General features: G+C 39.2%; 1 protein-coding gene across 1 annotated transcript in view; it reads left to right on the top strand.

Annotated features, from left to right (window-relative positions):
• Positions 1-12,995, top strand: part of DSE (dermatan sulfate epimerase) — a 23,187-nt gene extending 10,192 nt beyond the window's left edge. The window contains exons 2-5 of the mRNA XM_009325667.1: positions 1,947-2,200; positions 5,995-6,234; positions 7,742-7,949; positions 9,983-12,995. Coding sequence (XP_009323942.1) covers positions 1,947-2,200; positions 5,995-6,234; positions 7,742-7,949; positions 9,983-11,744 — 2,464 coding nt within the window. The 3' untranslated portion in view covers positions 11,745-12,995. The remainder of the gene's footprint in view (positions 1-1,946; positions 2,201-5,994; positions 6,235-7,741; positions 7,950-9,982) is intronic.
• The last annotated feature ends 370 nt before the right edge of the window (positions 12,996-13,365 follow it).

Raw genomic sequence — 13,365 nt, 5'->3', positions numbered from 1 at the left:
GAAAGAGTGAGCGTCTGAGAAAAGCACGTAAATGTTTTGGCTTACAGGTCTGTAATTTTTTGCACAACAATTAAGTGAAAAAGTAATTAAGAAATTCTACTATACCTGGCTGGAAGTCTTCACTGATAAGTTTAGAGTTTGAACCAGGAAAAAAACAAGAGAGAAATGTTCCCGACATCGACCACAAAGAATAGCATGTGAATGTGGAAAAGATGAGTAGTAAATTACTAGAACTTTTTTCCTGATGCTTTGACAGTTATTTGGTACCACACTTATAGCTGTCTGTCTTAATATTGTTCACAACCATTTTCTGTCAATGCCTGTCTGTTAACCAAGAAACAAAATTGTGCAAACAAAATAATCTAGTCCAATAAAAACCCTGGTTCAAAAAAACAGGTCAAGTCCTGCTGCTCAATGCTGAATGCATTCATGTATTTAATTTAAAATCTGTGAGATAAAGATTTCATTTAAAAAAAGGAAAAATGAATGTATAACTTCACTCAGCAGAAGATGGGATTGAAGCTGAGAGAAGGTGAACACTTAAAACTGTTGGAAATTCAGCTAATCAAAAAGCCTACAGAGGCTTTCTTTACATACAGGTATGAATATGCTAAGTTTATCTGAGTTCTTCCAATGTTGTTAGATATACAAAATTAAAGGTCATTTTTCTCACTTGTACGTGTAGTGTTTTACCATAGTTGCAGTGCCCTAGGCTGATGGTCATAATTTCTATGTGGTTCATTCATGCATTTTGAATGCAAATAAATGCTTCTATAGCAGAACGAGGATTTTTTTTAAATCTTGCTCTTTTGGTATTTTTTCTCACCTGTTTGTTCACACTACTGCTTACACAAATTAAGATGAAATCATATTTATAGAGTCATAGAATAGTTGAGGCTGGAAGGTGCACATCTTCAGGAGCACAACACAGTTTCCACTGGTTGCAGTAGGACACTCTCATCTCAACAATTTAAAATTCTTTTCTGTAATAAGAAATATATTGCAAAGAAAGTGAAAGAAGAGAACAACCATGAAAGCAACTGATGATTGTTCAGTTTATCAAAGATTTTTTTTTCACTATGTATTCCTTCACATTTCCTTTTCTGTAGAACCGCAGCCTGAAAGTACTGTCAGTAGTGCAAAACTAAAGTCTTTGATACACAATATATGCTTGATTTAAGAGAAATACTTGTTCTACACTACCCCCGCCTCCATTATGAATTTTCTTGGTACAGATTTACTATTTTGGTAAGTTCAATGTAATCATTGGATACAAGCAGGTAGTTCCTAGAAAATAATTTTGAGTAGTGGCACCATTTTACCTCTATTTCATGTTAAACACAGTTTTTTTTAATGCTATTAAGTATGTTAATTTGAACTGTAGTCATGAAAGTAAATTTCATCATCTCTACTTCTATTCTTGAATGCATTTGGGAAATGAAGAAACAGCATAGTGAGTTATTTTATTATACTTGCTTTAAAGACAACTTCAGTCCCATAGCCACCATTCAGGAGTTTATCAACATTTGGCTACTTTGGAAAAGAAAAAGGTTGTTACAGATTTTTGGAGGAGTATAAACTATGGGATATTACTTTCTCACAAAAATGATGTGAATCTTGTTTCAGATACATAGATTCCATTTCTGTACAATCAATATTCTGGATATCTGTTTCTCCTAGCAAAACCCAGACTATTGTAAGCACTGTTTTAATATTTAACAACCTAATCTTTCTAATAAAATCAATGAGCTTTGAAGGTTAACGTTGTCCATGCTTAGGAAAGAAAGAAAATGGTCTCAGAGACTTGGTAAGTAGCTTACTACTGTCTTAAAATTCAACATGAATTGCCTAACTTCAGAGACATTAAGTCATACACACCTCAGTACGGTAATGGAGAAAAATAAGTAGGTGAAACTCAATTAATTGGCATCTTTCTTTATTGACAGGCTAGTGAAGGATGCCCCGTGGGATGAGGTCCCTCTTGCTCACTCCTTAGTTGGTTTTGCCACTGCGTATGACTTCTTGTACAGCTATCTTAGCAAGATTCAACAGGAGAGATTTCTTGAGGTGATTGCCAATGCCTCGGGATATATGTACGAAACGTCATACAGACGTGGATGGGGCTTCCAGTACCTCCACAACCACCAGCCTACCAACTGTGTGGCCCTGCTGGCTGGAAGCCTGGTTCTGATGAATCAAGGTATGTGCTAAACCATAGGAACATTTTTCTGAAGTGTATCAACTCAATCAGCCATTTATGCACCAAAGTTCAGGAACTGATAGAAATGCTTCTGAGAGTACAGCAGTATTGGGTTTGTTCTTTTGCTGCTTAGAAAAATTTAATTTACTGAATAGAACAAAAGTCTGTGGGCAGATGTACAAGGTATAATTTATATGCATATATAACTGTGTATATAAATTCAGTTATCATCTAAGTGAATCTGAAATTCTTACCTCACTGTTTGCAAGAATTGAAAATGCCCTTGTGTCTAGTCTGTCCAGTCCAGATTTACAGACAGGGTCTTTCAGGGTAGATTATCAGTAAAGAGCAGTACACTTGGTCTCCTTACACAACGCATTGAGAAGGTCAGCAGTCAGAAACACCCCGTGCTCTGAGCTGGGAGCTAGACAACAGGATAACCTGGAATTTCATCCAAGACTTATGTCCTGTCTCCCTGAGGGGGCTGCAAGGGTGTAACTTTATCCACCCAAAGGCCACAGCTCAGGACCTTTCTTTCCAGCATCCTTTCCTATGGAGATGAGCAGGGCTTTACCTTTCTCCCTCTGAACTATGCCCTTGCGCCCCACAACATTCATCCTAGAGGTGTCTGTGCCAGCTGTCATCTCCTTTGCTTTGGGGACTTAAACCTGTCCTTCCCAGTTCCCAGGTGAATAACCCCACCAGTTGCTTTTGGCTGCTCTGCCCGGGGGCTATCCCTCTCCTCCTGTCTAAGCGATACACAATGTAAACGAGAATGCAAGTCACGGAGTCAGAGGGAGAGAGCAGATAAGAAATCCTGACTTGAAACCCCAGTGGTACTTCACCTGAGAGTTGGAAGTCATGGAGCCAGCTCCTACTTTTATAAGAATGCATCACTATTTTATCAAGTGATTATTTAATATGTACTAGAAGTGTTTTGAAAATGTGATGCCCGATTGAACTACTTACTTGCTGCAAGTCAAGGAAAAATCTAGTTTCTGGATGCTGATGGCATTGCCAAGCGGTACAGCCCTGCCAAGCAAAGGCACATCACTGGAGCTTTCAGATGCCCAAAGAAGTGTGACAAAAAAACGTGGCACCTACTGTGTTTGGGGGGGTCATCTTTTTGTGAAGTGTTAGTCAAAACAAATGCATTCACTGATGTGCATATGCTGAAAAGCAGCAAGAGTATGTGTGGAAGTTATTCCCTTTTCTCCTATCTTGCCTTTCACAAATTGAAGACTCTGATCATGTTTATTCAGTGGGTTTTGCTAAAGTCCTCATAATTCCATCCTTCCCCGAGCCTCTGTTGTTACAGAAAGCTGACAGTTTGCAAGACGACTCTGCTTTTTGTTAGTATAGACCATAAGTATGCTTTGTGCCAAACAATGGTAACATCACAAATAAAGTTGGGCAATATTTCTTTCACCAAAGATTGGTGGGGTTTGTGGGGGTTTTTTCGGGGGGGGGGAAGCAAATTCAGCAACACTTGAGCAATTTGAAAATTTGTACTGATATTTCAAATGAAAATAGGTCAAAACATCCAGACTCTATATTTCTAAATTAAAATTCTGTTGTTTTCAATATAGAGCAACTTTATTTAAAAAAAAATTGAAATTTAAATGAAGTTTTTCTGTTGGTCTAAAATTAAAAAAAAAATATTTTCTTAAAAATTCTCATTCCAAGATGAAAGGCTTTTTCTGAAGGAGAAAAAAAAAAGGGAGGGAGAAAAGGAGTAAACATACTATTCTCCCTGTATCAGATGCATAGCAATTGCAAATAGTGTATCCCAGTGTAGACCTTTCTTCCAAAAGGTTTAAATTTCAACTAATAATTTTAAACGCTATTCAGCTATTGAAGCATGCAGAGACTAAATAGCCAGCTTAAAAATATGTAAACATTGTCATAGGACTGAAAAATTAAACTAATTGAAATTAATTCTAGGCACACACGTACACTGAAGTCTTTGCAGTTAAAATAAACACTCAGATATTCAAAAAAGAAACTTGAGTAAGGCCTAATTTGATATAGACACTGCTAATTTTAGGTGAGATTTCTTCTGCTTTGTTTTGTAGCCTGACAGAGTGTTGAGTCTTTTTATTCTAACGTATTATTATTCTTTTAATATACTACAAGTATAGGGTTATAGCATAGATATAAACTAAGTAAACAGAACATACATGCATTACAATGGTAAATACGCTGTGCTGAACCATGGAAAACAGCATTCTTGCTAGTGCAGTAGTCAAAAGCTAGCTATTGTGGCTGTTAATGTCACAAGGGAAAACAAGGGTGGAAGCATTTGGGATTTTATTCGGACAGACCGCTGTGCTGCCAACTCCATCAGAGTAATGAAGTAGTGTCAAGATAGCTGTGAGCAAAGTAGAAGTGAGTAGCACCACCTGCCCCTGTTGCTCAGGCCTGCCCCATCGTATTTATCTCTTCAGCCAGCGGATAAAAATACCATGTTAAATTCAGGTTGTCTGTTTAACTTAGACATTGCAATTTTTTTTCTCTCTGTTAACCGAGCAGGATTTGGCAGCCTTGACTAGCGGGAAGTCTGAATTGCTCATCATTCTGCTGAGCATAAATACAGTAATTGTGGCAATGACATGAAACAGTCTTAGTAGCAGGTTTGAATGTAGCTCATACTTGCTTAGCCTGGTACGTGCATTTCATTCAGCAGGCACCGCTTCGCCACGTGCTGGGGTGTAATGTATGCCAGCTGGGCTTGCTATATGGTGGAAATAAGTCTGGTTAAATCTGCGTCCAGACACTTTGAGTTGGGTAGGCACTAAGTTGTCATAGAAGCGCAAGGCAGTTGGTCTCTGTTTAGTCCTACCTCTCTTGCCAGTGAATCCAAAAGAAAATAGGAGAAGGCACGTAGCCCTTCCTCTGCTGGCATCCACATGCTGCCTTCTGCAATACATAAATGCAGTGCTGAGGCTCTCGTGCTTGTGCTTGTTCCTTGGTGAAGGCAGACAAGCCCTGGGAAGGTCTTCTCGCAACCTCTTCCGAGCTCTTGATTTGTGCAGAACAGAACAAAATAGTAGGATCTCTGAAAGTCTGTCCGTTAGAAGAAATATAACCGTTTAGGGCTTCTGTATGTGGAGGCTGAAACTTGACCTAGTTGGAAGATTAATTTTATTCTGGAATTGAGGAATCTGCATTTGGAATTAACCATGCAAAACTTCTCCAAAATAACTTCTATTGGGATAACCCTTTAGGTTGTACAATAAAATGAAAATGTAAGTAGAACGGAGTATGTCTTAAAATAGAACTTGTATTAGTGAAATGTCAGTTAACTGCAGCTCAGATGTGAACTTCTTTGTATTTTTAAACTCTGAGGACCTCCTTACCACGCTGGTGATCATGCCAGTGAAAAATGACTGATCAGAATATTTGCATTATTGGAGCCCTCTAGTGGGGACCGTAAGTCTGCTTTCATACGGCTTTAATTTGAAATACAATAGTCTTGGCGTGGCTCTTCCCTTTTTGCATGTCCTGAATGCATTAAGGAAATTTTCCCTTTAAGATGGAAAGCATAATCCCACATTATTAGCAAAAGGTGTTTGATAGATTTTTCCCTGCTCATGTGACCTTGCTTTGCTGTGTATAAATATAGTGTTTTATTTTTCACCCTAGAACTACAGGGACGCTGCAGTGCTAGTTCTTATTGTAGAGCTCCGGATTGCCGATTTCTTGCTAGAAAGGTTCACACTGTAGGAGTACAGATGACATAATCTGTGTTCTATGGTGTTGTAATTAGATTTGCCAACATCTTTTTTTTTCAGGCTACCTTCAGGAAGCTTACTTGTGGACCAAGCAAGTGTTGGCAATCATGGAGAAGTCAGTAGTCCTGCTGCAGGAGGTCACAGATGGCTCCCTCTATGAAGGGGTGGCTTACGGCAGCTACACGACCAGATCGCTGTTTCAGTACATGTTTCTTGTCCAAAGGCACTTTGATATCAATCACTTCAGCCACCCCTGGCTCAAGCAGCACTTTGCATTTATGTACCGGACTGTCCTGCCAGGTAGGTCATTGGGGTGAATGAAGATGCATCTTCTAATTCTTGAAGCAGCAGTAAATTTCATACTTGAAGTAGGCCATTTTTAAATAACATTGTACTTGGATTTTTTTTAAATAACCTCTTCCTTGGATTTTACCTTCATCATCCATCGAAACAGTGACATCCTTGTTTATCACTGCGTGTTAAAGATCATTGTTTATTGAACTCTGGCTTTTAAAACCAGTCAAGGAACATCATTTTATTTGATGTTGAAATAAAACCAGAATTTTATTTCTGGTTTTCAGAGTTTGAAACAGACCTGTTTCTGGGGTTTTCCATTTGAAAAATAATATTCTTTGAGATTCTTATTGATTTTTTCCTTTGCCAAAAATCATCACACTAAAATACTAGATGAAAGGAATAGAAAATTATGAAGCCATGGTAAAAGTATCAACAAAGTATAGGAAAGTTTTATATGATCACCAGTTTTCCACAAAACATTGAAATAGATTTTTATACCATTTTTATTAAAATATTTTTTATATGGAAAATGTAATTGACTCAAATGATAGGTTTCTCTGTGCAGGGGCACATGAACCATTTTCTTTTTTCAATGTGAGAATTAAACAGAAATATCTGACATCACTAATGGGTCAATTTTGCAGACTTTTTAATATATCTGTTCTTTTGCTGGATCTGTCTGGTCTCTCACAGTGTGTTTTAGCATCTCTGATTTGAAGTCCTAGTCGTGACTGAAAGATGGAGATGTACAAAAACAGTTTGTACCAGTTATAAGTTAATAAATATTGCTGACCCCTTCTAGCTTTCAAAAGAGATTTAATTTCAGGCAGCCTTGCAAGTTTTCGATAATGGTTTTCTGTTGCTTATTTGCAGGACAATTCATTAGGAACCTAGATTGCTCAAATTCCTGGTTGAAAAGACAGTGATAACTTCATTGGCTATAAGAACCCCAGATCTAGCCGTGTATGTAAGGGGGGCTGAGCGTAGCTTTGGCATGCCAGCGTAGGCATGTATGGAATTGCGCTGACTCCATGTGAGACCTCAGGCATCTACTGGGGAGAGGTTCCTAAGACCAAACTGAACTCATGCTAGCTGTTTCAGGGTGAAGCTGATTTTTTTTTTTTTCCTTGGGGGAACCTCTGTTTTCTTGCTTTAGAGAGTTTGGATTGACATAGGAAAAGTGAAAGCTGTAAAGAGAAAGTTACCTTTGCCAGATTTGAGTGAGGAGAGGAAGTGGATGGGACATTGCTTCTTACATTTTTTGTAGTACTTTGACTGTCTGTAGCCCACAGCCGAAGAAGAAAGGTGAGTATTCAGGTTAGCTACAGCAGAAGGAAACAGCTCCTGTGTAACCTGTTTATGGCTCATTTACAAGTAGGTCTATAAACATTTGAAAAGGCTGTTTCTGTTAGTGTCTGTCTGTACTGCTTGGCTTCACCGTCATGCTCTACAAACGCATCTTTGTACGTTTATTTGTTCTTTCTTACATTCCTTTTCACTTTTTCCCAAGGGTTTCAGAGAACTGTGGCCATCGCGGATTCCAACTATAACTGGTTCTACGGGCCAGAGAGCCAGCTGGTGTTTCTCGACAAATTTGTCATGCGCAACGGCAGCGGGAACTGGTTGGCAGAGCAGATCAGAAGGAACCGAGTGGTGGAGGGTCCGGGGACACCATCCAAAGGGCAGAGGTGGTGCACCCTCCACACTGAATTTCTCTGGTATGAAAGGGAATGAGTGGGCTCAAAAGGAACCTGACAGCTGTTTGCTATTAGTGATAATCCATTATCTTTAGATTTGTACTGTAGAAGCAGAGATCAGGCTGGCCACGTGCAACCCAGAGAGTCATTAAGCTCAGAACTTCTTCACTTGGCATAGATAGACAGTATGTGTTGCTACAGGGAACACCTTGGTCTTGTCCTACATCTGCTTTTGTGTTTTCCTTCCGTTGTCTATTGCTTTTATAGAATACAAGCAGTTCCAAAAGGACTGAAAATTTGCCTGCATGTATTCTTCAGTTTATTTGGTCTATTCTAATGGTTTTTAATCATGTTGTGTTCTTTAATAATTAATTAGGTGAATATTTAAAGCATAGTTTCCTTTAAAAGCTATAAGTAATGATACAAGCTTTCTTTTAAAAGCTAAAGTAATAGTAAGCAGTAAAGCTACTATTAGTTGTTTTTGCACACTAATTTGCCAGTTATGCTTAGAAAAAATATCATGATAGATTATTAGATCGTTATTTTCCATGTAATTTACAGCTCTCCTAACTTGTATGTCAATCTTCTAAAGGTGAGAAATTAAAGAACCCAAGAGGCTTTAGATATACATATAAATTCCCTCAGTCTGTGGAGAGAACAAGTACATTTTCAAGGAGTCAGTGTAGCTCTATTTCTCTCTTTTACAAGAAAAATATTATTGAATATATATTGGTTTGCATTTATGATATGCACATTAGAATGCATGTTTATTAGGCTCCAAGCACCCTTCATCTTGTTATTTGCAAAATACAGAATGTGTCCTCTACAACCCCATTGCATCGTTCTTTTCTTGTGTGTCTCCATGGAAATCTTGGGAATTTATACTTAGAAATTTCTTTTTGATGTCAAAGGGAAAGAAAATTTTTAAGAGCACCTGAGTAAAAAAACAAAAAGGAAAAAAATTATCTGAATATTCCAACAATTGCCTTTTCCCTGTGCTACAGTGTTGCTCTTGTGATGAGCATGTCCACTTGCATTAAGAGTCTCAGGAAAGAGGTCTGCTTTTAGGGGAATTTCCATCAAGGACCACTAGATATAGAGCAGGCTCCTGGCACTGGTTGGAATTACCCAAAGCTGTATGCAAGACATGAGCTGTGATTGTCTAGGGCTTGACAGAGGCTCCTGGTTAGCTGTAGAGAATAAATCTGATGAGGAACCATCTAGCAGAAATATTACTGCAGTTAATGATGGTTTTGTTTATTTTGGTTGCTTAAAAACAATGCCAGAAGGTTAGGTTTTGTTTTCCCTGGTTGTTGGTTTTTTGTTTGTTTTAACTCTTGTAGATCAAATGAAATAAAAATTATAAGCATTGTAACCTTTTCTGGAATTAAGACCTCTTTTTAAACTGAATGTCTTGTATCTTACAATTTGTACAAGAAAGCCATGCAAATTTTTCTTCAGCCTGGTTGGAGAAGGAAACTAACATACACTAAGTGATATAAATCATTATCCTTTACAATGTCTTTTCATTAATTTTTAGTTTATTGCTAATTCTGTTTGGAGACTACAGACTTCTATAATCATCAGTTTGGGGAAACAGACACTCTGCTTCTCTTGGTTAAGTAGTCAGTAAATAGATGCAAATGTTGATATCTAGTGCAAAATAGACAGTGTCTACAGCCTGGTCCTAATGTGCCTTTTTAAAAGATTTGTATTGCAGTCAGTAGCTTTGTGATATAAGACAAAATGTGGCTTGTTTGAAATTAGTGGTACTCTTATTTTTTGACTGCAAAAGGATTGCTTGTTTTAAATGTGGAGCAGATGCTTTCAGCTATTATTCTGTAAAAAGCACACAACAAATTTATATAGGGATTAGTATGATAAATATCATTGCAACTATATGATTAAGTCACTCAGGAAGCATTTGCGTGGGCTTTATATTGTTAGCGTGCTCCTTGATGTAAATATTGAATTGGGTTTTGAGTTTTGTCCAGGTGCTGATAATGGAATCAGTCAAGTGATTTTTAAACCCATATTCCTTGTCTTTTTGGCAGGTATGATGCAAGTTTGCGCTCCGTACCTCCGCCAGACTATGGGGTTCCTAAGCTGCATTATTTTGAGGACTGGGGAGTGGTAACCTATGGAAGTGCTTTGCCGGCTGAAATCAACAGGCCTTTCCTTTCCTTCAAGTCAGGAAAGCTGGGAGGACGTGCAATATATGATATTGTTCATAAGAACAAGTACAAAGAGTGGATCAAGGGGTGGAGGAACTTCAATGCTGGCCATGAACACCCGGACCAGAACTCCTTTACTTTTGCTCCCAACGGTGTACCCTTCATAACAGAAGCTCTGTATGGGCCAAAATATACTTTTTTTAATAATGTGTTGATGTTTTCCCCTGCCGTGTCCAAGAGCTGCTTCTCCCCATGGGAAGGGCAGATTACAGAAGACTGTTCCTCAAAGTGGCTTAAATATAAACATGACTTGGCTGGTGACTGTCAGGGACGAGTGGTTGCCGCCATGGAGAGAAGCGGGGTGGTTTTTATCAGGGGAGAAGGAGTGGGTGCATACAATCCTAAACTGAAGCTGAGAAAATTGCAAAGAAACCTCATACTTCTCCATCCCCAACTTCTCTTGCTAGTGGACCAAATCCATCTAGAAGATGACAGCCCCCTGGAGGCAGCGACCAGTTTCTTCCACAATGTGGATGTGCCTTTTGAAGAAACAGTTGTTGATGATGTCCATGGGGCCTTTATTAGGCACCGTGATGGGATATATAAGATGTACTGGATGGATGACACTGGCCACAGCGAGAAAGCTACCATCGCCTCAAGGATGTATCCCCGGGGCTACCCATACAATGGAACGAACTACGTGAATGTAACAACCCTCTTGCGGCATCCCGTCACGAGGGCCATTTACCTTTTCATTGGGCCCTCTGTCGATGTGCAGAGCTTCACCGCCCGTGGAGATTCTCCGCAGCTGGATGTTTTCGTTACCACCAGTGAGCACGCCTACGCGGTGTACCTGTGGCCCGTTGAGGATGGGTCCCGCTCTGCCTTCGCACAGGTTATTGCAGACCGACAGAAAATTGTCTTTGACCGAGCCTCTGCCATTAGGAGCTCCGCAGTGCCAGAAGTGAAGGACTACGTAGGGATCGTGGAGAGGAACCTGCAGCATTTTAAGCCTGTTTTCCAGCAGCTTGAGAAGCAGATCTTGTCTCGTGTACGCAACACAGCTAGCTTTAGGAAGACTGCTGAGCGCCTGCTGAGGTTTTCAGATAAGAGACAGACAGAGGAGGCCATTGACAGGATATTTGCAATCTCACAGAGGCAGCAGCAGCAGCACAGCAGAGCAAAGAAAAACAGAAAGGTAGCCAAAGGCTACAAATTTGTTGATGCCGTTCCTGACATTTTTGCACAAATTGAGGTAAATGAAAGAAAAGTGCGACAAAAGGCACAGACTCAAGCACAAAAAGAGTTGCCTGTAGATGAAGACGAGGAAATGAAAGATCTTCTGGATTTTGCAGATATCACTTATGTGAAGCACAAAACCAGGGTGTCAATCAAAGGCCGATCAGGGCTGGCACAGATGGCGACAACTGCTCGAAGTAGTGCCCCATCAATATCAGCTTCTTATACCCGCCTCTTTCTAATTCTCAACATTGCTATTTTTTTTGTCATGTTAGCAATGCAGCTCACGTATTTTCAGAAGGCCAAGAGACTGCATGGCCAAAGATGTCTGTATGCAATACTTTTAGTAGACAGCTGTATATTATTGTGGCTGTATTCTTCCTGTTCTCAGTCACAATGTTAGCAGAAGACCTCTACGAGTCGACCAGTTTATGGTCATATACGTCTATGCAAAAGCATTAACCCTAATAGGGCCAAAGTTTATCTTCTTTTTTCTGAAACATTCCAAAAACAGCTGGGGAAATATTGGTTTCAGACCAGGAGGGGTGGAAGAATAGGGCAAGCAACAAATATCTCAGAAAACTAAGTACTTAATAAGTACTCCTCCTTTGTGTTTTGAGTTGGGCCTCACATCTGAGGGAATGTTATGCTTTGTTCATCAGAGTTCAGTAATGTAAAGTTGTAATTAATTTTTTGGTGAGAAGAGCCCTCTTAATAGATTTGTTTCTACGGGCTTTCTTTTTTATACAGAATTGGGTTTGCATTTAGTGAGTTTTTATTTCAGGCTGCTATGGGTGTCTCTGGACATTCTCTTGAGAAAAGGACATTCAAACACAAGTATGCAAGGCAGATCTTAGCAGTAGACTTCATTTCTCTCTGCCAGACCAAAGAATGCTTCAATATGGGACACTCCTGTATAATTATTGCAGACCCTTACATCATGTCATCTCTTCCATGCTTTACAGTCTGGCACGGTGGGAAATGGCAATCATGTCAGTGCTTGCCAAGTGAGAGGCGCAATGCCTAGTAGGCAGTAGCAGAAGGCAAATACGGGGCTAACTCAAAGTATAAAGGAACACAATTCTCAGGAAAAAAAAAACTTTATCTTTCAGTCAAGTGTAGACGGTAGAAGGATGAATGCTGTAGGGCCTGTTCTCAATTTTACAAGGCAGGGTTTCACAGAAGTTTTCTGTAGTTTGAAGCACGTCTTAGTAGGGAAATAATGTCCTAGATCATTGCCCTTCCATATGCAATTGTAAAAATACAAACAAAAAACCAAAGTGATCCTGTGGTAACCTCAGCAATTGCCAGTATGGAAAAAGAGGTATTAAGGAAGTATTTAATGTCTTCTTTCTGTTCACATGGCTAGAAACAGAGGACAGTTAAAATTGTGTGAACAGCCTGTTCTCTATAAAGCATCAGCAAGGGTTCTGCAAGCTCTTGGTGGCCCTGGGTCAATTATTTGGGGATTAGTGGTAAATGGAATCATGTGGTTTATGACAAAAATAAGTTTGACGTCTCCACATATATCCCCTTCTGTTCATTAAACTGATTTCAAAAAATCGTAGCTATTTGAGAGAATGGAAGCTCTATGGAATTGGGGCATATCTGTATGTCTTTACAGGAAAACAATTCTTCCAGTACATTTGCTAAATAAAAAAAATGTTATCATTGTCTCTGTGGAAAAGTTGTTTTTCTTTGATTAAAATATTTTTCCTGATAATTACAGTAATGATGTTCATCAGCACTTTGTTCAAACCACAAACCTTTGTTTCCTCTTCCTTACACCTATTTAGGTATCTGTTATCTACACTGCTGCTGTTAAGCCTTCTGCGAGTCTACATGTTGAAATGTAATGAGCTTTCCTTGTCTATCAGAATATTTTGACCAGGTTCCAGCTACTGAGCCAGTTCTGAGCACTCTATTTACATACATAAGCCCCACTACAGTCTCCAATGCCTGGATTTATCCAATGAAATTTAGTACACTTAGTCTGAGCAAAGATTTAGGACCCCAGTTAATAT

Source organism: Pygoscelis adeliae, unplaced genomic scaffold, assembly GCF_000699105.1.
Source record: "Pygoscelis adeliae isolate BGI_AS28 unplaced genomic scaffold, ASM69910v1 Scaffold54, whole genome shotgun sequence".
Lineage (NCBI taxonomy): Eukaryota > Metazoa > Chordata > Aves > Sphenisciformes > Spheniscidae > Pygoscelis > Pygoscelis adeliae.
This window is presented reverse-complemented; position numbering and strand designations above follow the sequence as displayed.